The sequence below is a fragment of the Glycine max genome, chromosome 2 (assembly GCF_000004515.6).
Source record: "Glycine max cultivar Williams 82 chromosome 2, Glycine_max_v4.0, whole genome shotgun sequence".
NCBI lineage: Eukaryota > Viridiplantae > Streptophyta > Magnoliopsida > Fabales > Fabaceae > Glycine > Glycine max.
The window spans coordinates 39,160,233-39,186,317 of NC_016089.4; the positions used below are offsets into that span (position 1 = coordinate 39,160,233).

At 33.6% G+C, this 26,085-nt stretch overlaps 2 protein-coding genes and 1 pseudogene across 3 annotated transcripts; 2 read left to right on the forward strand and 1 right to left on the reverse strand.

Annotated features, from left to right (window-relative positions):
- The first annotated feature begins 298 nt into the window (after window positions 1-298).
- LOC100800555 (ranBP2-type zinc finger protein At1g67325-like) lies at window positions 299-1,129 on the forward strand (annotated as a pseudogene).
- Window positions 1,130-10,965: 9,836 nt separating this feature from the next.
- On the reverse strand, window positions 10,966-14,674 carry LOC100801643 (uncharacterized). The gene is made up of 2 exons (XM_003518136.1): window positions 14,581-14,674; window positions 10,966-12,116 (listed from the first exon to the last, which is right to left on the reverse strand). Exons 1-2 carry the CDS (start codon window positions 14,672-14,674, stop codon window positions 10,966-10,968), a joined length of 1,245 nt encoding a protein of 414 aa, XP_003518184.1.
- Window positions 14,413-17,733, forward strand: LOC100811771 (protein LEAD-SENSITIVE 1). Of its 2 annotated transcripts, none has more exons than XM_003519069.5 (3): window positions 14,413-14,760; window positions 14,916-14,989; window positions 16,899-17,733. In XM_003519069.5, exons 1-3 carry the CDS (start codon window positions 14,741-14,743, stop codon window positions 17,582-17,584), a joined length of 780 nt encoding a protein of 259 aa, XP_003519117.1. In that variant the 5' UTR covers window positions 14,413-14,740; the 3' UTR covers window positions 17,585-17,733. The 2 variants fall into 2 exon arrangements, with proteins under 2 accessions (XP_003519117.1, XP_006575288.1); XM_006575225.4 differs by having other exon boundaries at window positions 14,716-14,760; window positions 16,869-17,733.
- Window positions 17,734-26,085: the final 8,352 nt, after the last annotated feature.

Below are 26,085 nucleotides of genomic sequence, written 5' to 3' on the forward strand. Positions count from 1 at the left end.
TTGTCATTGGCATCTTAAATAATATCTTATTATGTGTAATCTTTCTTTGTTAATGCACTGTGTTGGAACCTCATGGTAATAGAGTAGAAAAAATTGACAAGATTGCTATGCTATCATGACAGAGTATTCTATCACCTAAGGCAGTAGTTCCCTATGCAAATAACCTATCCATGGATAAAAATTTGCATGCCTTTAGTAGGGTCATAACTCATAATGCATAAAACAAGGACTAGTAATATTTCTCATTGCTGTGTGACTAGGCTACATAAATTTACAGCTTCAAGTTTGGATATTGATAAGGAAAATGAGCTGGTATGGAGGAGATTGGATGTGTGGTGTTTGCGAGCACATAAATTTCAAGAAGAGGGAAACATGCCAGAGTTGTAGATACCCCAAGTATGGGGGAACTGACCCTTCAACCTACAGATACAACAAGACTGAAGCATTAGCAGGGGATTGGTTCTGCAACTGTGGAGCTCATAACTATGTCAGTAGATCAAGCTGCTATAGATGTGGTGCAATAAAAGATTATTACTGTTCAGGATATGGCACAAAATCTGGAGAATATGGATCTTACACTTTTCCCCTAGGATGAAAGAATGGAGACTGGCTTTGCCCAAGGTTAGTTCATATTACCATCACTTTTTCACTACTCCAAATAGTATCATTCATTCTTACCCTACATTATTTATCATCACATTATCAGCTGCCTCACACTTCAATATAGAGAGCCTGCATTTAATTTGAGACTACAAATACTGACTACATGTCACCAACATACATTCCAAACTATCATAAAATGTGAGCAATGTAATTTAATAACATGAGAGAATTTGGACAAAAGGTGCCTATTTGAGATGGAGAATTAGGGCCATGCCAGTAAATACACAGTACCGATGTTGGCCAACATGAAAGAGTTCAGTTATTTTTGTTGCACACAAGAAAAAAAAAAAGAAATATGATACAAATGCTTGTATCCTAATTAATTAGTTTCTTCCTAATTCAAAGTATTTCACCTTATTTTCCCTTTTTCTTATGTAACAGAATCGGCTGTGGAGTACATAATTATGCTAGCAGGACAGAGTGCTTCAAATGCAAAGTGCCAAGGGATTTTGGTGAGAAAGTTTAACTTCTGACGTTTCAACTGTTCTTTGTTGAAAATATTGTATAGATGCTTATTCTTTTTTTTTAAAAAAAAAATACTATTTAACCTCAATTCCAATGATACATTTATTTTTTCTGTTTCTGGTGGTGCAGAATGAGAAGAAATTTCAGAAGACCTGGAAGATGAAGAATGCTTATAGCCTTCATATATTTTAAAAATCAAGGTACTCCTATCCCTATTATCCACAAATGCAAATATTACATAATTATTAGAATCCAGAAACTAGTTCAAATAAAAAGGCACATAAAAGCTGATTATTACAATGTGATACCTGCAGTCAAGAAAAAAATATCGGGTTCCTTTAAAAAAAATAGACACTCAAAATTAAAGAAAATAAAAAACTTCAACCCCATCAACATTTTAGCTGGAACCATCCACAAAATTAAAGAGACCCAGTTTCGTTGCTGGAACCAGTAAAGTTGTTAACCCTTGCTAACTCCATATGTTAGTTTGTCGTGCCCATGGAAATACCCACAACATGCATAAGTTTTAGTCAAATATTTTAGCTGGTTGAGAAGGTAATGAAATTGATGAAAAGCACGAGAACATACCTTGAAGTAACAGTCCCAAAAGGAAAAGCATCAGTGTCCTTGATATGACTTTCTTTGTGGCTTTTCCTCTTCTTCGTGGCGTTGGGAGACACTGTGTGATGGGGGTTTTGTTTCCAAGAGATTGCGGTTGAAGGAGAGGGCGGCGTAAGAATGAAACGGCGGCGTAAGACTGCGGTTGAAGGAGAGGGTGACCACGGATGAGAGAGCGGAGTAAGAACGAAAGAACCTTCGTGGGCTAGGTTAAAAAGTAAAAACATATACAAAGACGGTCTTTCGTAAAAACGTCGTTGTCTTACTTTCTGATAATTACAAAATTGCCACCGAAGGACATTCTAAGACGGTCGTCTATAACCGCCTTAGAATGTACGACGTTAAAGATAAAAATTTTCTCTTTTATTACAAAATTGCCACCGCTTCATATTCTAAGACGATTTTAAACAACCGCCTTAGAACACGCGTCTTAAAAAATGAATTTTGTAGTAGTGTCATTTCTGGCCACAAAGAGGAGGTCACAACAACAGAAATTAAGTCATCAATTAGGGTCGGAATTGGAGGTGAAACTTCTGCCAATGAGACTAAAAATCATTTTGACCTCAACAAAGTGTCTGATGGTGTTGAAGAATGTATGTTGGATTTGAATAAATTGCCCGCAGAATGGATGGACTTTGGATTTGAGAGTGAAGAATTGAATAAAGGAATTAACGAGATGATGAAGATTTACTTAGGATCATTATATTATTAGTTGTAATTTGGAAATTGGTGCTAAAAAATGCATGAGAAAAAAATCATTTTTATTTGTCACAATAAATGTTTTAGTGTGGTGATTGCAGTATTAATACTAGGATTAGTTCTTAGCCACTAGGAGAGAATTCGTGTTGCTGTTACTGCAGAGTTGCCGCTATTGCAGAGTTGCCGCTACTGTATTTCATTTACATTTCATTTACCCTTCATTTCATTTGTAACTGAATAACTAACTTTCCCTTTTTCATTTTCCATTCTGTATATAAACCATACTTACTGGAAAATAAAGCTTAAGCCGTCTTTGATCATTCCATAAGTTATTTTTCGTTTTCTTCTCTCTCGATCTCTTTCTCTCTCTCGATACAGCTTCTTTTATTCATTCATTTCAATTTCTGTTATGGTATCAGAGCTCTTCACCATTGAAGAGCTCTGCTGCGCACTCGAAGATATCGTTTCAACCTGCTTTCGTCTCTGTTTCGATTTTTGTTTTGATTCATCTCCATTGTTATAGTCATGAGTGAGAGAGATTCACAAACACCTGGTGTGGATAGCTTTCTTTACTTGCATCTAAGCAAAAATCCAGCGGTATCACTTGTTTCACCAGTTCTTGATTCTTCGAACTATCATTCATGGAGCAGATCAATGATGATTGCTCTGAGTGCAAAGAATAAGCTTGAATTCATCGATGGAGGTGCACCAGAACCGCTAAAGGCTGATCGAACTTATGGAGCATGGAGGCGCTACAACAACATGATGGTTTCATGGATCGTTCATTCAGTATCCATGACTATTAGGCAAAGTATTTTGTGGATGGATAAGGCAGAGGAAATATGGAAAGACCTAAAATCCAGATATGTGCAGAGTGATCTTCTTAGGATCTCTGATCTCTAGCAAGAGACAGCTTCAATTAGGTAAGGTAACCTTTCAGTTATAGAGTATTTCACGAAATTGCACATAATTTGGGATTGTAACATCCCATTTTTTCATAAATAAATTTAAGAATTTTTTAGTAAAAATAATAAAAATAAATAAATAGAGTAAATAATAGGTCGTAAATGCCCCTAGCTATAAATAGTAACATGCTAGGTTTTTCAAACAGACTCCTCAGCCTCTCATTTTCGTTTTTCCCCTTCTCCTCTCAAAACCCTTTCTTTTTCCCGCAGCCCACAAAACCTGTCTCAGAAAAACGATGATCTCGAACACATTCACCGTTGGATCGTCGTGACATTTGAGCACCACGTTCGCAACCCAATTTCGAGCATTCTCACCGTTGGAAATTGCATAATAATGTATGAGCTTAGAGGAAAACTCTTCGCATTGTAGCTTTTTATTTTCCCGTAGAAACCCAAAACTGTCTCGGTAAAACTACGATCCCGGTTTTGTTAACCGTTGGATTTTCATGAAATTTGGATATGTTGCTCAAAATTAAATTTCGCACACTCTCACCGTTGGGATTTGCGAGATAATATTCATGGTAGGAGAAAAAGGAATCTCATGAAGACAGTACAAGCGGAGGCTTCAATCTCTTCTCCGTCTCTCTGACGTTCGAGAATTCTATCGGAGCAGTCGGAGGAAAAACTTGAGGAATCTCAGGGAACTGCTATAGATGCCGCTATCATTGTCGGAAGACACGTGAGTCCTCTTAGAGGTAAGAGATGAGTTATTCACAATTGGGAACTAGTGAGAACATGTGTAGGGATCCTTAGAGATATCAATTGGAATGGGTTTTTGAGTGTTTTTGCAATTTCATTTTATCCTTATAATTATTACAGTGAATTATATATGTTTGACAGATCAATTGTTGTGAAATTGATATGTTATTATGTTGAGCGTGAACCCTATAAATTGAGTACTTTTTCTAATTAATATGAATTGATAAAATAAAGTAAGGAGAAATTTAGAGAGAGATATTGATTTTGTATTTTCTCTTTTTCTTGTTGTTTAGGTTTTTATATATAAATTAAAAAATTAATATCATAATTGAAACTGACCAAAGTGTTCATATAATTATTTAGAATTTGTGCATTGAAAGCTTACTTTGAAATTTGTGATTTAATATGATGTATGCTAGTTTATATATATAGAGGTAGTTATTTATATTAATAATTTATGTAAATAATATTGTAGAGTGTTATAGTATGATTCCAAAAATTATTAAGTGTTGGAGTTTGAGAATATTATGGTTAAATTTTATGAACATGTGTATGTTGTACCTTATGAATATCATTGGGAATGTTATGAGATGGTTGATGTGATGTTATGAGATGTTAAAGTGTGGACATGATATTCGATTGTGAATAAGTGGATGTGTTAACATTTGATGTTACATTAATTATATCGTGAGCTATGAATTATACAATAACCCGACCAGTGTTTATGTGCAGTATTAAAGAGAAAGTGTAGGTTCCTAGTTAGGAACCAGTGTTAAATTGTAGCTCAATTGTGTTAAACATGTTTGAAACATGAGTGTGAGGTCGTGGTATTTTATAATTCATGAGCAGTGCTTATAAATGAAATATGTGATGAATTGTGGAATGATATGTTGCCTTGAGATTATAATATTGTTATTGAGATTGAGTAAAAGTGTAAAGTAGAACAGGTGTTGAATTGTGAGATATGTGAAAACATGTGATGGTGGATTGTGACATTATGAGATGTGAAATTGTGAATGAGTTTTGGTTGTGAGTAAGTGTGTGATTAACTCTTGATGTGACATTATTTGTGTTGTAAGCTGTGAATTGTACAATAATCCGACCAGTGTTATCTTGAGAAAAGTATAAATGCGCAGTGTTAAAGAGAAAGTGTAGGTTTCCTATTTAGGAACCAGTGCTAAATTGTAGCGCAATATGTTGTACGTGCTTAAGACACGAGTGTGAGGTCGTAGGTATTGTATAATTCACTAGCAGTGTTTGTGTGCTAAAATGATTTTAGGGGTTGGACCTAAATCAGGAGGGAGAGGCCCTGACGGACTCTTCGGAGTGTAGGCCTTGGGGGTCACCGGGTTTGAGTGCTCCTTTAAGCTTATGCTGATCCCATATGGTTGGAGCATTCTCGCAAAATATCGTGACCCTGACTGGTCTCCTTATGATCTTACTTAGTGAGAGTGACTTGACAAACCCATTGTGTGGTGTGTCTTGTTATGTACTCCTAAGCGCCCCAGGGTGGTTTTTCACTGACATGGTACCACATTGCATATAGGCTTGAGTCTTAGCATAACTGTCTCATGCGCTTGCTAATTGTTTATTATGAAATTGATGTGTTATTATGTCTTGATCAGAGAATGTGATTTTTGTGTAATGTGATTGATGATTGAAAAGTGTGATTGATGGATGAAAAGTGAACTTTGAATGACAAAGTGGTGGAATTACGTGAATTACGTGTAAGTAAATTTTATTTAGTTTATATGATATATATATCTAGTTGTCTTGTTTCTCTATTAGTTAGGAATGTGATAACTCACTCCCCGTGTGCTGTTTGTGTTTGAATCCTGTGATGATCTTGAACTTTGTGTTCGGGGGAGCAGACGACTAGGTGAATTGATTTAAGGAATCTTGTGTTGAAGGACGTCGAGACACAACGCTCTGATAGGATGTGACATTGGGATATAGGGTTTTATATTAATTGTATGAAGTCTTAGACGGTCTTGCTTAAATCGAGATAACTTTATCATTTATTTGGACAAGTTTGAATATGATGTAGAAGAAAGTGAATGTGAGCCTTTTATCCCTTTGAAAAACTTGTATTTACAAATGTAAAAAAAATGCTATTAATTAATATTTGGATTTTTATTCCTTTATCAGTATATATGTGAGGGGTAGAGGGTGTCACAGGGATGAACTGGAAAATTTTAGACCTGATCCTATATGCTCATGCAATACGCGATGCACATGTTTAGCACTTAATATTGTAGCTCAAAGAAAGCTTGAGGATAGAGCAATTCAGTTTCTCAGAGGATTGAATGAACAATATGGAAATGTGCGATCACATGTCCTCCTCATGGATCCACTACCTGAAATATCAAGGATATTTTCCTATGTTGCAGAACAGGAAAGACAAATTGGAAGCAATTTGATAGCTGCTAATAACATAGACATGAAAGGTAGTTTAATTAATGCAGTAAAATTGGCCTGTAATTATTGTGGGAAGACTGGACATACTGAGAATGTTTGCTATAAGAAACATGGAGTTCCTTCAAATAACAGTGAAAGGAACAAGTCCAGCAGCCATATGAGTGGGAAAGTATGTACTTATTGTGGAAAAATGGGTCACACTATTGATGTATGCTACAAAAAGCATGGATTCCCACCAGGTTACAGGTTTTCTAACCCAAGGAGCAGTGCTAACAGCTTGGTGGCAGGAGATGATGCAGTCACCAATGATCAAACACAACTTTTAGAGTTCAAGGAGATTCGTTTTTCACCTGAGCAATACAAAGCATTGCTTGTTTTAATCCAACAATCAACTAATGGGAACTCAACTAACATGTCATCCAATCTTAAACAGATAGCCTCCTGTTCTGTTGACACAACACCAGCTCATGGTAAGTCTTTGTCTTTTGTAAACCACACACACACACTCAACACATGGATCTTGGATTCTGGAGCAACTGATCATGTATCAACCTCACTTCATCTTTTTAAATCCTACACTCAGCTGAATCCTTTTACTGTAGTTAGACTACCAAATGGCCATCATGTCACTGCTACTCACTCTGGTGACATATGCATTTCAGATTCTATCATCCTGTCAACAGTGTTATATGTCCCTTCCTTTTCCTTTAATCTGATTTCCATATCTAAACTTGTCTCTACCAATAACTGTAAACTTGTTTTCTCTTCTGATTCATGCTTAATGCAGGATGTGATCACTCAAGCAAAGATTGGTACAGTTAAAGTGAGAAATGGATTGTACTACCTCACCCCAAACTATATGGCCATATCCAACATTGAAACCAACATTTTTCATCCACATTGTACTATTACACCTATAGATCTTTGGCACTTCAGAATGGGACATCTTTCCTTTGAACGTTTAAGAAATATGCAGTCAACCTATCCTTTCTTAAAGCTTGATAAGAATTTTGTTTGTAATACATGTCATTATGCTAAACATAAAAGACTTCCATTTCCCACCAGTAACTCACATGCATCGAATAGTTTTTAACTTTTACATATAGATATATGGGGACCTTGTTCAAAGGTTTCAATGCTAGGACATTGATACTTTCTAACCATAGTAGATGATTATTCACGTTTTACTTGGATATTTCTAATGCATGTCAAAGCTGAAACACGAGAACATATCAAAGCCTTTATAGCTCTTGTTGAAACTCAATTTGACAATAAGGTTAAGAAAATTAGAACTGATAATGGCCTGAAATTTCTTATGAATGATTTTTATAGTTTAAAGGGCATTATACATCAAACAACATGTGTTGAAACGCCTGAGCAAAATGGAATTGTTGAACGGAAGCATCAACATCTTTTGAATGTAACAAGAGCATTACTTTTTCAATCAAACTTGCCTAATAGTTTATGGTGTTTTGCTTTAAGTCATGCAGCATATTTGATAAATTGCATATCTACTCCATTTTTGAAAAATGCATCCCCTTATGAAAAATTGTTTGGAAGTCCATGTGATATATCAAATCTCAAAGTTTTTGGATGTCTTTGTTACATTTCCACACTCTCAGCACATTGACAAAAGTTAGACCCAAGAGCACATCCATGCATTTTTCTGGGTTTTAAGCCAAATACAAAAGGTTATCTGGTATATAATTTACATTCAAATGATTTAGTTGTTTCTCGAAATGTGATTTTTTATGAAAATCACTTTCCCTCACAACCTGAAACACAACAATCACAACCTTTGGTTTCCCCTACACCATTTGTACTTGATCATTTTCCCTTTGAAACACATGATGTTGTGCCTGTAAGCTTACCCACGTCTAGTGAACATACAGACAATAATTCAGCCACACCTTTACACCGTTCCACACAAGATAGAAGACCTCCTACTTACCTTCACGACTATCATGCATTTCTCACTTCAGCTGCTAATATCAATTCAGCTTCAGTGAGCCATCCTCTCGATTATTCAGCTTCAGTGCGTCATCCTCTCAATTTTGTACTATCTTATTCGCGTCTATCATCATCCCACAGACATTTTATTCTTTCCATTTCTACATCTATTGAGCCTAAGACATATGCTGAAGCATCTCAACATGGTTGTTGGCTTAAAGCGATGCAAGCCGAGTTACAAGCTTTACAAACGAATAACACTTGGACCCTTACAGACTTACCAGCTAATAAGAAAGCTATTAGGTGTCGTTGGGTTTATAAGATTAAGTATCATGCTAATGGCTCCGTTGAACGATATAAGGCTCAACTTGTAGCCAAGGGGTATACTCAAATGGAAGGATTGGATTTCCTTGATACTTTTTCTCCAGTTGCGAAGCTCACAACAGTCTGATTATTGTTAGCATTGGTTGCTATTCATGGTTGGCACCTTCGTCAACTCGATGTTAGCAATGCATTCCTTCATGGAGAATTAAATGAAGAAGTCTATATGTAGCTGCCTCCAGGAATGCAAGTCTCACACCCTAATCAAGTTTGTCGATTACAACGATCACTTTATGGTTTGAAATAGACTAGTCGACAGTGGTTTCATCGTTTGTCCTCATTTCTTCTTACTCATGGTTTCAATCAAGCTTCAGCTGATCATTCCCTCTTTCTCTATTTCAATGATACCTCATTTACTGCCCTTTTGGTGTATGTTGATGATATAGTTCTAACAGGGAATGATATAATGGCTATCAATCGTATTACCATATTTCTGGACCAAACCTTCAAGATTAAAGATCTTGGCATTTTAAAAATTTTCCTTGGCATTGAGGTTGCTCGTTCCCAGCAAGGCATCCATCTATGTCAAAGGAAATATGTTTTAGATATTCTCTTTGATTCTGGAATGCTTGCTTGCCGTCTAGCTTCAACACCTATGGATAGTTCTACTCATCTTCAAGCAGGCATCGGAGATCCTTTATCTGCTGAAGACTCCTCTTCATATCGTCGACTTGTTGGTAGGCTCATCTATCTTACTAACACTAGACCAGATATTTCTTACGCTGTGCAGCAATTGAGCCAATTCATGGCTAACCCAACTACCGATCACTCAAAAGCCGCCTCTCGGGTTCTTCACTATCTCAAGAGTTCACCGGGATGTGGCATTTTCTTTCCTACAACTGGTTCAACTCGTCTTCAAGCTTTTAGTGATTCAGACTGGGCCGGTTGTCGTGACACACGTCGCTCTATTACAGGCTTCTTCATCTTTCTTGGTAATTCTCTCATATCATGGCACTCCAAGAAACAATCCACTGTCTCACGAAGTTCATCTGAAGCAGAATATCGTGCTTTAGCTACCACCACATGTGAACTTCAATGGCTTACATACCTTCTTCAAGATTTTCGCATTCCATTCACTCAGCCAGCTAACCTATTTTGTGATAATCAATCTGCTATTCAAATTTCTTCCAATCAGGTTTTCCATAAGCGCACAAAACATATCGAATTAGATTGCTATATCGTTCGCGAAAAATCACTAAATGGCCTTCTCAAGCTTCTTCCAGTTAGATCCTCCATGCAGCTTGCTGATATTTTTACCAAGCCTTTATCTCCTACTCAATTCAAGACACTAATTTCCAAGCTGGGAATGATAAACATCTATTCCCAGCTTGAGGGGGGCTCTTAGCCACTATGAGAGAATTCGTGTTGCTGCTACTGCAGAGTTGCCGCTACTGCAGAGTTGCTGCTATTGCATTTCATTTACATTTCATTTACCCTTCATTTCATTTGTAATTGAATAACTAACTTTCTCTTTTTCATTTTCAATTTTGTATATAAACCATACTTAATAGAAAATAAAGCTTAAGCTGTTTTTTATCATTCCATAAGCTGTTTTTCGTTTTCTCCTCTCTCGATCTCTTTCTCTCTCTCGATACAACTTCTTTTAAGTTCAATTTCTGTTAGTAGTAATACTATAATACTCTTAGAACATCATATGGCTAAAAAAACTATTATAAAGGATAATTTCTAAACGTAAATAAACTATGAGTTAGTTACATGCAAAAGTCACTTGAACGGTACAATAACATGCAACATGCAACATGCAAGCAGTGCGCGGTATAGTAACATTTAGGTCCCATGCCAATTTACTTGCTAGCATCCTTTTAGTGCTAGTTGATTGCCTTTGGAATGTCCACATAGTCAAAGTTTTCACAAACGTCAAAATTCTTTAACCAATATGCTTTGTAATTTAAATATAATTTATATAGTAACAAGTTCCATACCTTATTCAATGGTGTTTAAGTATTCTTCAACTTCATGAACTAATTGCAAATCACATTTTAAATGACTAGGTAGTTCACCTTTAGCAAACATTGCATCTTTCTTCGTACGAGGGATTTTATAATTATTCGATTATTTTTTTCTTCATGATTTCAATCATACATGACTAAAGAGTAAGGAAATTTTTGTTTGAATCTTTGCTAGACAAAGCTTCATAAGATTTTTGCACAACCTCAATAAGGTCATCAACTGTCATAGACACTTCCTTTTGCCACAATGATTGAATTGCGCTAAAAAAGCCCAAATCCAATATATTTAAATCAGGAGAATTAGGTGGTTGACAAGTTAAATGCACATCGAACCCATCTTCGATAGCTACTCTACAAAATTTCTCGTCATCTATAGAAATATGAGATTGTGCATTGGCCTGTTGTATGTAAATAGTTTCCCCCACGTCTTCTCGTGGCCATTTTTCTTTAACAGCTGGTAACACCTTGTTAATTAAGAACATTCGGCTAACTTCTTCAGTGATAGAAGTAATTGGTTTTGTTTCAAGTGTCCTCGATGCTCTATTAGCACTTGACCTTTTTGCAACAACTTCAGTAACTAGAGGAAACACGCCAATTTTCCCATTAAATTTTTCGTTGCCTTCATCATCAAATCTAGGATTATCCATCACAACCAAAAACATAACCTTACCAATATAATTTTTGTTTTTGCATGTGCGATATGGATCATCCTCAGTTGCAAGTAGGTAAAACTTTGAGGATTTTGGGGACATGTAAAACCATTTCTCATCTATATGCACAACATTATGCATGGATTTAAACACTGGATCATGAGAAATGCTACTTTCCTCAAGCATGGACAAACAAAATTTAAGTCTGGCTTTCTTATTATTATCCTTCAATTGTGGCTTTAGTGCATTTGAATGTCGACGCAAAACCCCTTCTCTAAGATATTTCGTCAATGTTGTCTTACTTTTAACCACCCCTGAAGGATATGCTAGACCTCGAAGAGTTCTCCACTTAGGTAAGGAAACATCACGCACTTTCTCAAAATCTATCTCAATTCTTTTTCGACTACAAATTTTGGCTTTCAAGTGGCAAACATCACTTGTTAGTTTCAATTGTTTCCAAATACGGTAAATAACATCTATAGAGACCGAACAAGAAAGAGCCACTTGTTTAGCAACACCATTATCAAGTTTATCATTCTTACTTGAATTGATCAAAATTCGAGAGATAACTTTCCGTTGGTTGTTATCCAAGAAAACACGTCTTTTAGATGGCCCCTCTTGCTGAATAATTTTTTCTTCTACAACAAAATTAAAAAGAGACTAATTTAAATCAATAAACTAATTAAACATGGACTAATTCATTAAAATTTAAAAAACTAAAGAGAGACTAATTCATTTAAATTAATAAAATTAAATAGGGAATAATTAAAAAAACTAATTAAACATGGACTAATTTATTAAAATTAAACAGGGACTAATTCATTAAAATTAAAAAACTAAAGAGAGACTAATTCATTTAAATTATTAAAATTAAAGAGAGACTAATTAAAATCAATAAAACTAATTAAATAGCGACTAATTCATTAAAATTAATAAAACTAATTAAACATGGACTAATTCATTAAATTTTTTTAAAAAAACTAATTAAACAGGGACCAATTCTTTAAAATTTAAAAAAACTAAAGAGAGACTAATTCATTTAAATTAATAAAATTAAACAGGGACTAATTAAAAAAAATAATTAAATATGGACTAATTCATTAAAATTAATAAAACTAATTAAACAGGGACTAATTCATTAAAATTAAAAAACTAAAGAGAGACTAATTCATTTAAATTAATAAAATTAAAGAGAGAGTAATTAAAATTAATAAAACTAATTAAACAGGGACCTAAAATTTTAAAAATAAAATAAAATAAAGTGAGACTTATTCATTTAATTAATAAACAAAATTTTGTATCTTCAACAGATGTTTTAGTTTCTTCTTGGTCATCCACGACAATGTTATCTTCGTTATCATTATTAGAAACCAAATCTTCATAGTCACTTCTACAGACATCTCCATTCCATCATTGTTTGAATCATATTGGGTTTTTTTCATTTGGAAGTCCTTCATTGGAGTCTATCAATGATGCTTCATTGTTAACGTCATTCAAATCATTATATGGGATATTTAAATCAACATCGACAGGCAAGATTTGAATATTTGCATGAACTAACAAAATATTTTGAATCAGTAAAACATCATATAACAAAAATAAGTAGTATAAAAAATATTAAGATAAATAAGCATAAAAGAATGTAAAAGTTACTACACCGAGAGTGACTTTGTCACTATCTTAAGTGAGATAAAAATTTTGCCGCCTAAAAATTTTATTGGGAGCCTTAAGTGAGATACTCCAATTAGTGACGAGTGAGTGATAAAAACAGGCAATGATGAGTGCGTGAGTATTCAAGTGATAAGTCACCAAATTAATGAAAGAAATAGGAAACTTAAATAGATTTTAAATAATATTATTAAGGCACAGTATTCCAAATATTATTTTATGAGTACTACTATGAAGAAGGTAAGATATATTTTAGGAAAGAAAACAGATTTTAAATAATATTTTTTTTAAAATTAAATGTTATTAACTGAATTCCTTAATTCATATATCTTTTTGACAATTAAATTTACTTTAAGTTCAGAAGAAGTAGCATGTAATAGGAGTGTAGGATCATAAACATTTGGTAATCTATAATCATGTAATAATTTATCATTCAGGAGACATTCACGGCCAAAGAGGGGTTTATTATGACAAATAACACAACCCTTTATTTTTGCATTCATCTAGCTCCTCGGGAATCATCTCCTGTGTGAAAACATAGCGAGTTTTCCCAATATGTTGCTCTGCTCTCCTGCCATAGGTTTTGCTTTACTAATGTTTCCCACCTTGTTTCCTTCCTCCAATTTCCTTCATGTAAGTTGATAATTAATGGTGTAAAAAAGATGGGAAAAATTAACAAAAACAATTTCAATGTCAGTGTCAAGCATGACATATGAGCTACCATCATAGTGTAGCTTAGGAGGTGCATGTCTGCATACAAATATGTAAAGAACAGTTCAACGGTGCATGTTCCTTGGTACACAATCAATTCACTTTAAATTAAAAGAATAGAAAAGCAAACAATAATTTATTTCCATGTTTCAATAAATGAATTTCTCACTTCATCTAGGTATGTTTTACAGACAAGTGAGGATTCTGGGCACATTTTTTAATAAAAAAAAAAATTAATTGTGATGTAAAATATCTTTTCATCGAAATTTAAATTAATGGCAACACAAGTTATCTATTTAATATATAACAATATTCTTTTTATTTGTGAATGATAGGGGCAATGCGCCCAAACCTTCCATTGTGTATATTGTACAACAGAAATATATTTCTATTAAGGGTATTTTTGAAATTTAAAAGGCTGGAAAAAATATGGGGTGGAAAGAGTGGAAAATGATGTAAGAATAACATAAGATACCCAATCCAATCCTTACTTAGCCCACCAATATTGGACAGTAGATCAAACGCATAAATAAGATACCCAATGCAAGTTGGTACATGTTGCTAAATAATCTTTAATCTTTTTTTCTTTTTTTTGTTCTTCTCCTTTTCTCCATTACTCTACGTGTACGTATACAAGTTCCAATAAATGAAAGCATCTTAGCAACGCGTTGCCACGTTTTATTAACCCATCCTCGACTCTCATCCCATTTTCTAGTTTCCCACCGTCACTTTTCCTTAACGGCGAAGCCATCGCCGAAAAGGGCACAACCGTCATTCCCACCCCCCAAACCGTTTCTTCAATTCTCCTCTCTCCCATCCCAGTAAAAAGGAGAGGAATCGAAGCTGTTCCGTTCTCATCGGAAAGGGGAAAACGGTAACGGAGATGGGACTTCTGTCTAACAGGTACGCTTAGTTTCGATTCCTCCAACGTTGGTCAAAACTAAAAAACACCCGTTTTGTGGTCTTTTAAAGGTTTTTTTGATTCTGCGGTTGTTGTTGTCTGGAAAAAAAAAAAGAACGGATTTGTTTTTTGCTGAATTGAAACAATGGATGCGCAGAGTAACTAGAGAGAGCCTGAAACCAGGGGATCACATCTACTCTTGGAGGACTGCGTATATATATGCTCATCACGGTTCTCTCTCTTCACTTTTCTATTTTATTTTCCTTTTTCATTTTTTTGTATTATTGTTCTTCTTTCGTGTTCTCTTGCTTGTGGAGTTTGTTCATGGTTCAAATGAAAATGAAGTAGGATTTGCAAATGCAGTTAATGATTTTGAATTTTAGATTCTGTACTTGTCTTCAACATCAGGAGATTCATAGAGTAAACTATGTTATAATTTTATTCTATTATATTGGGTAAAATGTGTCTTTAGTCTCTGTATTTTCCATAAAAAATTGGCATTACTTTAACTTTTGATCAATTTGGTTCGTGAACTTTAAAAGCAACAGTGATTTTGTCCCTCCACATAGACTGTTTTCACTGTGATGAGGGACCGAAACCACTGATTTTGTAAAGTTCACGGACCATAAAGTTGAAGTTCGGGACTAAAAACCAAGTTTGACCGAAAGTACAGGGAGGGACTGAAAACATATTTTACCCTATTTTATTTTGTAAGGTTTTAGACCTATAGTGAAGTGTTGATATGGCCCTTGAGATACCTGTGTGGTTGCTTCTTTGATCATTTGCTGCCATGAAAAGGGATTTCATTTTCAACTGTGTGGAATGGATTCTTATCTTCTAAAAAATAGGTCCTATAATGAACTCCATTCTTATTTCTATTCCTAGTATTTAGATTTTTTTTTCCATTATATTTGGTATTTGCGAGTTTAGAACATATATTAACTCATATCGGTTTTGGTCGTATCTATTTTAATTTCAATTCATTTGATAACCTTATTATTTGTCAATGAAATGATAGGATTATCTGATTCGTCCAAAAAAGGCATGATAATAACTTTTTTTTGTATAACATGATTGGTCCATACAAGGCATGATAATAACTTTAAAAATTAATGGAAACGTGGCCCTATTGGTGCTTTCATTTTTGTAAACCTTGAACATGGGAAAGAGAACAATAGCGAAAAGCAACACATTGGTTCAGAAGGAGTTCCATCTTCAGGGCTTGTGCTTTGGCTTTGCATATAATATTGTATTGGAGTTATAGTGTGACTTTGCTTTACCCTTGAAGACAAAAGAAAAGTTTCATCTTGGGAGATAAAATAACACTTATTGAGGTGAAAAAAAACTTTGTAGTTTGAGATTTTCTCTTGTTTGGTTGAAAAGAAAACAACGAAATAATAGGGAAGATAACTCTAGAAATACATAATTTAAATTTTGTCTTCATTTCAAATTTCAAAATTTCCTTGCGTCCTCATTTTCTTGATCTTCATTTTACACTTCTTTGAGGTCTTATTTAAGTTTCTAGCACAAAATTTCATGATTAAATGATGGTTTAGCATGATATATAATGAGACATGTATAATGAGATTAAATAGTGGACAAAACTATTCACTTTGCTTTACGGATCATGGAAATTGAAAACCATACGAGGGAGCAAGTGGTGAAGATTGTAGCTTTAGATAGAGCCAAGGTTACTAACAGAGAAGAGATTTTGAACAATTCTCTTACATTATACTATTGAACATGTGCCATGCAACTATATTTGTCAACATTGTCTTTTTTTAACAAATTAGCACAAAAATTAAATTTAGTGGAAGACAATGGTGAGCCATGTAGCTAATGCAGTATCACAGTCAATGGTGTTTTGTAAGAGTTTTGTCTACACCCACTGTTCCTAGGAATCTCTATTTGAAGATTTCTCTATGATTTATTATTGGAGTTCTTGACATTGTTTATTAACTATTATCTTCCTTATTTCGTACTTTCCAGTTCTCACATCCCCTCCCATTTCCCTGCTTGTGCTCTTGTTATTCGTAGAGTATCTCACTATATTATATCTATCAAGATTGAATTATGCTTCATTTGTAGTTCATTGTCTGTGTCATGACAGAATCTTCTATTGTGTCTGAATGAATGATAGGCATCTATGTCAGTGATGACAAAGTCATTCACTTCACTAGACGTGGCCAAGAAGTAGGAACCGGTACTGCACTAGATCTTCTCCTCATTAGTTCAGGACCAGCCAAGTCTCGAGAAAGTTGCCCTACTTGTATGGCACCCCAAGAGGAACACGGGGTTATCTCCTCATGCCTGAACTGCTTCCTAGCTGGTGGGGTCCTGTATCGGTTCGAGTATGCCGTTACCCCTGCCCTCTTCCTTGCAAAAGCCCGCGGTGGAACATGTACTCTTGCAGTCTCTGATAGTGATGATATCGTCATCCATCGAGCAAAATACCTGCTCGAAAATGGCTTTGGGTGCTATAATGTTTTCAAGAAAAACTGTGAAGACTTTGCTATCTATTGCAAAACCGGGCTCCTAGAAATCGGACAAAGTGGCCAAGCAGTTTCCATCATAGGGGGACCTCTTGCTGCTGCTCTATCCTCGCCCCTCCGTATGGTTACTACTAACGTTTATGGAATGGCAGCGACGGCGGTTGGAGTCTACTGTGCTAGTAGGTATATGGCAGACATTGGAATGAGGCCTAATGCGGTGAAGGTACCGGTTGAACAGTTAACCACAAGGTTGGCCACTGGCTTGCTGCAAGTGGTTGAACCCCAAATTCCAACGAATATTTCTCGTCAATCTCCTCAGCTTGTTACTCAATGATTAAGCATTGTCTTTGTTTAAAATATATTTGCCTAAGAATGTCCCGGGTATGTGAATCACATGCTCTTCTTTTTTCAATACGGGTCTGTAAGAGATAAATTTATTTGAATGGTGCTATGGATTTGAATAATTTATTTTGCTGTTTGAAATTTTCTTGCACTAAGGGTCCTGGTTAGATAAACTTCTCAATAGCACTTTAATTAGAAGAAAATAAAAAGGCAAATGAACTAAGAGTATGCAAAATTAAAACCAATTTTTGGAGAAGTTAAATGAGTGTTTTTTATAAATTAGCTTAGGTATTAGTTAATTTTAACTCACTAAAGTTTAATTTATTTTACTTTCTTATCTTCTTTATATTAGTGTTTATTGAAAAGTTTATCCAAAATTAAGAAAAGTTTATATTGGGATATATTTTCTTACACATTCATCTGCATGCCTGCCAATTCTAACGAGGTTAGCTTTGCTGAGTCTTAGGGGATATATTTTCTTACACATTCATCTTGCATTCCTGTCCAATAGGGATGGAAATGAGTCGAGCAGTTTGTCGAGGGTCTTTTCTTGGCTTATGTAAGGTTCGGCTCGGCTCAACTTGTTTACTATAAAAGTCAAATTCAAGCTTTTTAAAAAGCCTTATTAGATAAAAATGTCAAACTCAAACTATAAAAAAAAGTTTGTTAAGCTTGACAAGCCAGTTTGTTTAACTAATAATAATAATAATAATAATAATAATAATAATAATAATAACAACTTTATTTTATCAAATCTTATTTTATCCAGATTTTATTCTATCTAAATTTTATTTTATCCAAATTTTATTTTGTTCAGATTTTATTTCATCCAATCTTATCTTATATTGTCCAGATTTTATTTTATTTCGTTTATGGGCTTAGACTTATAATAGATTTGAGAGCTTTGGGGCTGATGACCTATATAACAGCACAAGATTTTAGTTTAGGGAGTTTTTTTCGAAGAGGAGAATAATTCTAGGATTTTAGAATTCCAATTTTTATTACTATTCATGCACACTGTTCACGTATAATAAAATTCGTTTTCTGCAATTTCGTTTCGGCTTCAATCTGTTTCGTTTCGTTTCTACTGATTAATGGAAGGCTAAGTCTCCAGCATTGTTTTCTCTTGAGGATCAAGCATAGTTCTCTTTGAGGTTTTGTTATTACTATTGAATACTGATCAATTTTTTCTCTTCACCAATTACTTTATATTTGTTGCTATTAATCCATGCATGCTTAGTGCTTAATTAATTGTCTCTGCGCTTAATTTACGTTTATGCTTAATGATCAGTTTCGTTCATGATTAATTGGTGTATGTGTTGTTTAATCACATAATGACATCCTTATGTTAATTTTCGCTTAGTAATTTAATTTAGGGTTGGATTAAGTGGTTGAACTGATTAAGGATAAATTCTCGTAACCTAGGATAAGAGACTTGCTTGTGAATCAAGGGGAAAAATGTTTTAATTCTGTTATTTTCTAATTCAAATTCGCTTGCTGATTAATTTACAAAAACAAACAACCCCTCAATTCGTTACTGTTTTATTATTATTTGTTGTAAACGTTTGGTTGACCATTGCTCGTTGGAAGACGACCTAGGATCACTTCTTAGATACTGTATTTTTAATGTTTATTTGATTCGGGTACGGCCGACTAAGATAAAATTATTGTAGATATATTTTTTAAAAAAATATTTAATATAATTTTATATTCAAAAATTGGGTTAAAAATTGTTAATTTAACTAATAATAATTTGTTTGGCTATGTTAGTGTAAATCATCTCTAATCCATACATTTTTTAATATTATGTTCTTTTATTTTCTTTTGATATACTTTGTGCTTTAACGACTTGAATTCAATATAATTTTGTTTATCAATTATTTTTGGATTTGTACATTACTTATACGAAATTTTATAAATTTCTTTTTTTAGTTAGTATTTTATTAAGTTTTAAAATAATTAATTAATCAAAGACGTCTTTAAACAAGTTTTTAAATAGGCTCGTGGGTCAAGTCAGCTTTTATGTAAAAAAACCCTATGACAGGTAATGAACCAAACTCAAGCCGAGTTGAAGTCTAGTAAAACTTGGTTTAGCTTGACTCATTTTCACCCCTACCGACTAATTCTAGCGAGGTTAGCTTTGGTGAGTCTTAGGGCATGATATTATTTGTGTTTTTATCAAATAATCACTCATAAAATGGAATGCACGAAAACCATAACCTGAGTATTGTTCAATCATTCACGGATAAATGGCTTAAACTTTGTAGGCTTATTATTTATAAATTTGATCTCTTAATTATAATTTAAAATTTAATCAGGTTTCTTATTCTGCAAAATTGCTTCAATTATACCTTTTTCTGTTAATTTTGCTAGGTTGACCAACTCCTCACCTCATCCTTTCCTTTCTCTAACCCTTCCTCTCACTCGTCATCCTAAATTTCTTCCACACCCACAACACTACCAATCTCTGCACATAACCCAAACCACCACTGTCACACCACCGTTGCGCTACCACGAACGCAGATTTGTGAACACGCATGACACCCCCAACCTCCAAAAGCAACCCAAATCACCACCATTGCGCCACCGTGAACCTAAATCAACACCCAACAGTCAAAACAGATCTGCAAGTAGGGGTGTTTAAAATTAAATCAAATTGTTTGTAAACCGCGAAATGATTGAAAAAAATTGAAAACCACTTAGACCAAAAATCACAAAAACCAATAATCTAAAAAATCGTATACCTTTTGCCATTTGGTTCAGTTTTCGATCTTGTTATAAAAAATCAAATCACACCAAACAGTATATTATAATTATATTGATCTTTATTGTGATAATTAATGATAAGTATTAAATAATTTATTACTTTTCTTTTGCTTTATAATTAATATGTATATTTTTTTCATATGTTAAAAAAAGTTGTACTAATATTTTTAAAAATTAGTTTTAAATATCAAATTATGCACAAATTATTATTATGTTACAAAAAGAGTTGGTAATATTATTTTATATCTATGCTAAATAGAAGTGAAAATAATAATTTTTAATTCAAATATGTTAAATAAAATTTAATGAAAAATTATTTAAAGATAATACAACATATATAATAATTATGTAAATTTAATTTAAATTATAATAATAGATTAAAAAAAATAAAAATCCATAAAACAAACCAAACCATAAAAGATTAATTTAATTTGATTTAAATTTGATGCTATATTTAAACCATATCAAATAGAATTGCATTATTATTTTATGTTTGATTCTGGATTTTTATCTAAAAATCGAAACAAACTACCACCAACACCCATATTGCAAGCACGTGACCCGTGACCCCCCACCAGGTACTTAGATATTGAACATATGACCTACCACACCACAAAACCACACTTGGCAACTCGCAACCACCAATGAGTTAGAGTTGCGTTGCGATTACAATTGATTTAGGGTGATTAGGGTTATGTTTGCTATTGATTTGGGGGAGTATAGGGTTTTGATTGCGATTTTGAGGGTTATGAATGCATTTTTTATTCTGAAAATTGGGTTGACTCTTGTTGTTTGTTGTTGTACATGATGGTGGTGAAAGGGAAAATCGACAATGGTGGAGGGGAGAAGAAAAGAGTAGAGGAAGCATTTTTTTTAAAAATTATAATAAATATATGCAAATTTAAAAATAAATAATAAATATAGTGGTGGTTATTATCTGTCATTGTATACAAATTTAAACCGCTGCAATGCACAACTTAACGACATAAGTTACAATTGGACGGGAAGAGTACAACTGTTGCATTTTAAACAACTAAGATACTGATTGTACATTTTAATCATTAAGGTAGTAAATTAAACTTTAAATTATAATTAAGAGACCAAATTTTGACAACTATATTACAGACAATTATTTTTTTTCAATCACGTAACAGAAGTTAAAATTTCGTTTGCCCGAAATTTTGGCATGACACAATAATATATTTTTTTGGCTAAAATATATACATTTTTCTATTTTTTAAGACTAAAATATGTATTGGTCCTAATGTTTTAAAGAATTCCAATTCAATTCCTCTGCTTATAAAATTGTTTAATTCGGCCCCTAGCCGTACAGAAGTTCTCAAAACCTGTGAATTTAGTTTTTTTTATTCTGATTTAGTTCTTAATTCTTATAATGTAAAGTTTATCATATGGCTAATACTTTCCCGTTTAGCACATTCAAATCATAAATCACTTCCATTTACAATTTGATCCAAAATAGACATTATTTGTAACAAGAAATTCCAGGTTCGGAATGATAAAAGCAAATCAGCTGCATGAAAACGACAACTTCACGGAGTTATGACTTATGACATTCAATTATGGTGAATTTAAACACCGAAGCTTGTCTCAAACTTTTGCACACGTAAGAGCCAATTTTTTTAACTGTAAAGAGCAAGTTCAAATTGTGTAATACTAACTAGAAGGCAAATTGCCCCAAATGAGGTTCTTTTACAAACTATTTCTCTATTTAGGGTTGTTTTAAAAGAATTTTCACGAGGGTGTTCTTTTGAACGTATCCTGCATGAAAATATTATGCAAAACGCCAGCATCATTGGCGCATCGCCTATGGCTGCGACACGTGGTAGTGGTGCCACTGTCACTAGCGACACATGTGGTATCGCCACCTGTACTAGCGCTTTGGCCATGCATGGTGGAGTGCCTGGTCAACCTGACAATTTACACGAATCAGGCTAGGGTTTAGCTTTTCAGCTTTTCAAGTGGATGGTAGTAGCTTTTCAGCTTTATGGCAGTGTCCCAGTGTGGATGACAGTAGCTTTTCAGTGGATGGCAGTGTTGCAGTTCGGTGCATCCAGCTTTTGGAAGAAGGCGCAATCACGTTTGGCGATTTAGGATAAGTAGAAAACGTCATTGGCTTTGGCGTTTTAAGGTGTTTAAATTTCAGCATTTTTTGCATCTTCCTTTGCTTTCCCTTTGCAACTTCTTTTCCTTTCCTGGCTTTGGCGTTTAAATTTGTAAGGCTTGAAGTTCAAATTCTGAATCAAAAAATTTTGTGGTATGAAATATTTTTTTAAAGTAATTTTGTTAGGCTGGAATAAAGATTGAATTTGAAGTATTTATTTATTTTTAAATTAAATTAGCTTTTATATTCGATAGGCTTGTTTGTGTGTGTTCAAATGTCTAAAATAAAACAAAAATTGTGTAATGATGTTTATTTGAAGAAAATATTTTCAATGAAGATAAAATATTTTGAATATGAAATTTGTAGTATTTTTTTAATTAGATTAGGTTGGTGTTGATGATTTATTAGTGTGTTAAAAATTGATGAACGTTTGAACTTTTAATAAGAAAAGATTGTAGATCATATTTATTTGAAGTAAGTATTTTGAGTACGAAATTATTTTTTAATATGAAGTTGTAGTATTTTTTTAATTAGATTAGGTTGGTTTGTTAAAAATTTATGAGCGTTCAACTTGAAAGTATTATTTGATGCTTTCTTATTTCTCGTATCATATTTATTTTAATATATTTGTAGTAATTTTATAATTATCTATTTTCATTTTGAAGTTATTATTGTTAAGATTAATTATTTATACTGCTAACTTCGTTCATGAATTATTTTATCTTTAAAATTATTATCTTGAAATTGTTCATTTTTTTTAAGTGTCTCCCATGAAATTTATTTGAAGTTAATTAATTTTGTTTAAAAGAAAATTTGAATGTGAAGTTCCAATAAAGGGATCTTTTGTGATTACATTTTATTATTTTGGATTTAAAGTTTTTTAAAATCGTTCATGTTATTTAAGTGTGTTGATGTGAAATTTATTTAAAGTTAATAATTTTGATTACATCTTGATTAATTTAAAATTACTACATTGAAATCGTTAATGTTTTTAAAGTGTCTTAATGTGAAATTTATTTGAAGTTAAATTATTATTTTTTAAATTAAGTTTTAATATGAAGTTCCAGTAAGGACTTTTTGTGATAACCATTTTATTATTTAAAGTTTTAAAATATTGTTTTTGTAGGTACACGATGAATTTGGTTATAACAGTGTTGTATTTCAATGGAAGGGTATATGAAGATAATGATTGTGTAATATTTGAAGGCAGTAAAAAAACGATTCAGATTAAACGTGAAATTAGTTTCAATGCTTTGAAGAAAAAAATTGGAGATAAGGTAAAGTTACAAAATAATGAAATTATTTATGCTATCAGTTGTAGATTTTTAGTGTTAGGAAAATATATTGCCTTGCAAATTTGTGATGACGAAGATGTTGAAACGATGCTCGAAAGTTTTCAACAACAAGAACAAATGTTAGTTCTGAAATTGTACATAGAAAAGGATGTGGCTGGTGGTTCTATGTTTCATTCTGCAAATTCTCTTACATCATGTGGAAATAATTTATCTAATAATGAGACGCAACCGCCAACAAATGTGAGCAATTTACATGGTGACGAAGATGATGATGATGATGATGATCTTGTGTCTAACTCATACGTTGAAGAGTCTTTAGATGAAGATGACAGTGTTGACGGTATATTTGATACAGACGATGATGTCACAGACATACATGATTCAACCAGTAAGAATTGTTCACCCAGCAGAAGATATAATTTGCTGTATAAAAAAATTACACAATACATTTATTATTTGATGACAATTGTATTTAATGCTAAATAAGTATGATTTGAATTTCTATTTTGAACTATTAGGTGCACAAGGAATTCAAAATCCATTTTGGAATTATGCTTTGCATTATAACAATATCAACTGGAGTCATCCTGATGAAGAGGACATTTGCGGTTTGGAGATGCCGTCAACCTTTAATGTTGGGGAAGAATTATATGTTGGCATGAAATTTGATAGTAAAGATGCGGTCAAAAATGCAGTCAAACAATATGTTATGAAGGTGCATCAAAGTTTCAAAATTGTTGAAAGCAAATCGAACAAGTATGTGATTTGTTGCTTGAATAAAAGTGCAGAGTGTCCTTGCCCTTTCTATATGAGGGCAATTTTATCTAAAAAAACAGATACATGGAAAGTCATACAATGGGGTGGACCACACACATGTCTGAATATGACCATGACACAAGATCACGAGAAGCTTGATTTAGATTTAATTGTCACTTGTGTAGTAGGTACGTATTTTATGTTCATATTATGTTAATTTTTTGTTAATTGTCATTTAAATTTTGTTATGTTATTGACAGACATAATCAGAGAAGATCCATCAATAAAAGTTTCTTTGATTCAAGAGAGGATTAACAGTGAATTTGCGTACAAGGTGTCGTACAAAAAAGCTTGGTTGGCGAAACAGAAAGCCATTGCAATTGAATATGGCGATTGGGATAAGTCATATGCGAAAATTTCGTCGTAGCTAGCACACATGCAAAATCATTCTCCTGGATCATATTTTCAAATACTACATGATGATTTTATCGTTGGGAATATGGTTAGTCGCGAACACCGTCAGTTTCATAGAGTTTTTGGACTTTTGGTAAATGTAAAGAGGCTTTCAAGTACTGTAAGACAATCATACAAGTTGATGGCACACATTTGTACGACAAATACCGTGGGACCCTCTTAATGGCTACATCACAAGATGGAAATGGTGGTGTCCTTCCTCTAGCATTCGTCATGGTCGAAGGTGAGACGTTGACAGCGTGGTCATGGTTTTTGACACACTTGCGTGAACACGTCACAAATAAAAATGGTATTTGTTTGATATTTGATCGACACGCGAGTATAAAGTCTATTGTGGCTAACGAAGCACTTGGTTGGCAACCTCCCTACGATTATCATGTATACTGCGTGCGACACATAGCAAGCAACTTCAATCAGAAATTCAATAATGCCAAACAAAAAGAAATGTTGAAGAAAATGGGTAACATTTCATTTATCATGGTCACATTAATTTAAGTTTCATATATAGTTAAAATTGTTGTTGCTAACTAATTTCATGCAGGGTACACTCCTTGCAAGCACATTTTTTATCAAAATTTAGAAAAATTCCGTCAACTGAGTCCAGCCATAGAAACATGGATTGATCGCATTTCAAAGGACAAATGGATGATGGCTTATGACAGAGAAGGACGTCGATATGACCACATGACAACCAACCTATCAGAATGTATAAATAAGGTTTTGAAGGATTGTCGCAACATACCGATAACAGCATTGGTCAAATCAACATATAGTAGGTGTTGAAAGTACTTTGTTGATCCAGGCCGCCAAGCCCAACGACAGTTAAATGAAGGCCAAGTATATTGTTATAAGCTTGTTAAAGAACTTAGAAAAAATCAAGAATAAGCTTGTTCGCACATCGTTCGTGTGTATGATATCTACTCGACAAGGTTTGAAGTAGAGGAGACCTTCAATCCTATCACGCAACGTGGCGGAAAAAAGTGGACAGTAAACTTGAATGACCATTATTGTCAATGCGGAAAGTATTCTGTGCTTCACTATTCATGTTCACACATTATTGCAGCTTATGGTTACGTGAGC

Bases quoted from the DNA above. Each gene is read 5' to 3' on its own strand.
- LOC100801643 (XM_003518136.1), bottom strand. From the start codon at position 14,674: ATGGGAGAGAGGAGAATTGAAGAAACGGTTTGGGGGGTGGGAATGACG. The intron at 12,117-14,580 runs GTGGGAAACTAG...ATTTTGTTGTAG, and splicing joins GCCGTTAAGGAAAAGTGACG to AAGAAAAAATTATTCAGCAA.
- LOC100811771 (XM_003519069.5), top strand. From the start codon at position 14,741: ATGGGACTTCTGTCTAACAG. The intron at 14,761-14,915 runs GTACGCTTAGTT...ATGGATGCGCAG, and splicing joins ATGGGACTTCTGTCTAACAG to AGTAACTAGAGAGAGCCTGA. The intron at 14,990-16,898 runs GTTCTCTCTCTT...AATGAATGATAG, and splicing joins GTATATATATGCTCATCACG to GCATCTATGTCAGTGATGAC.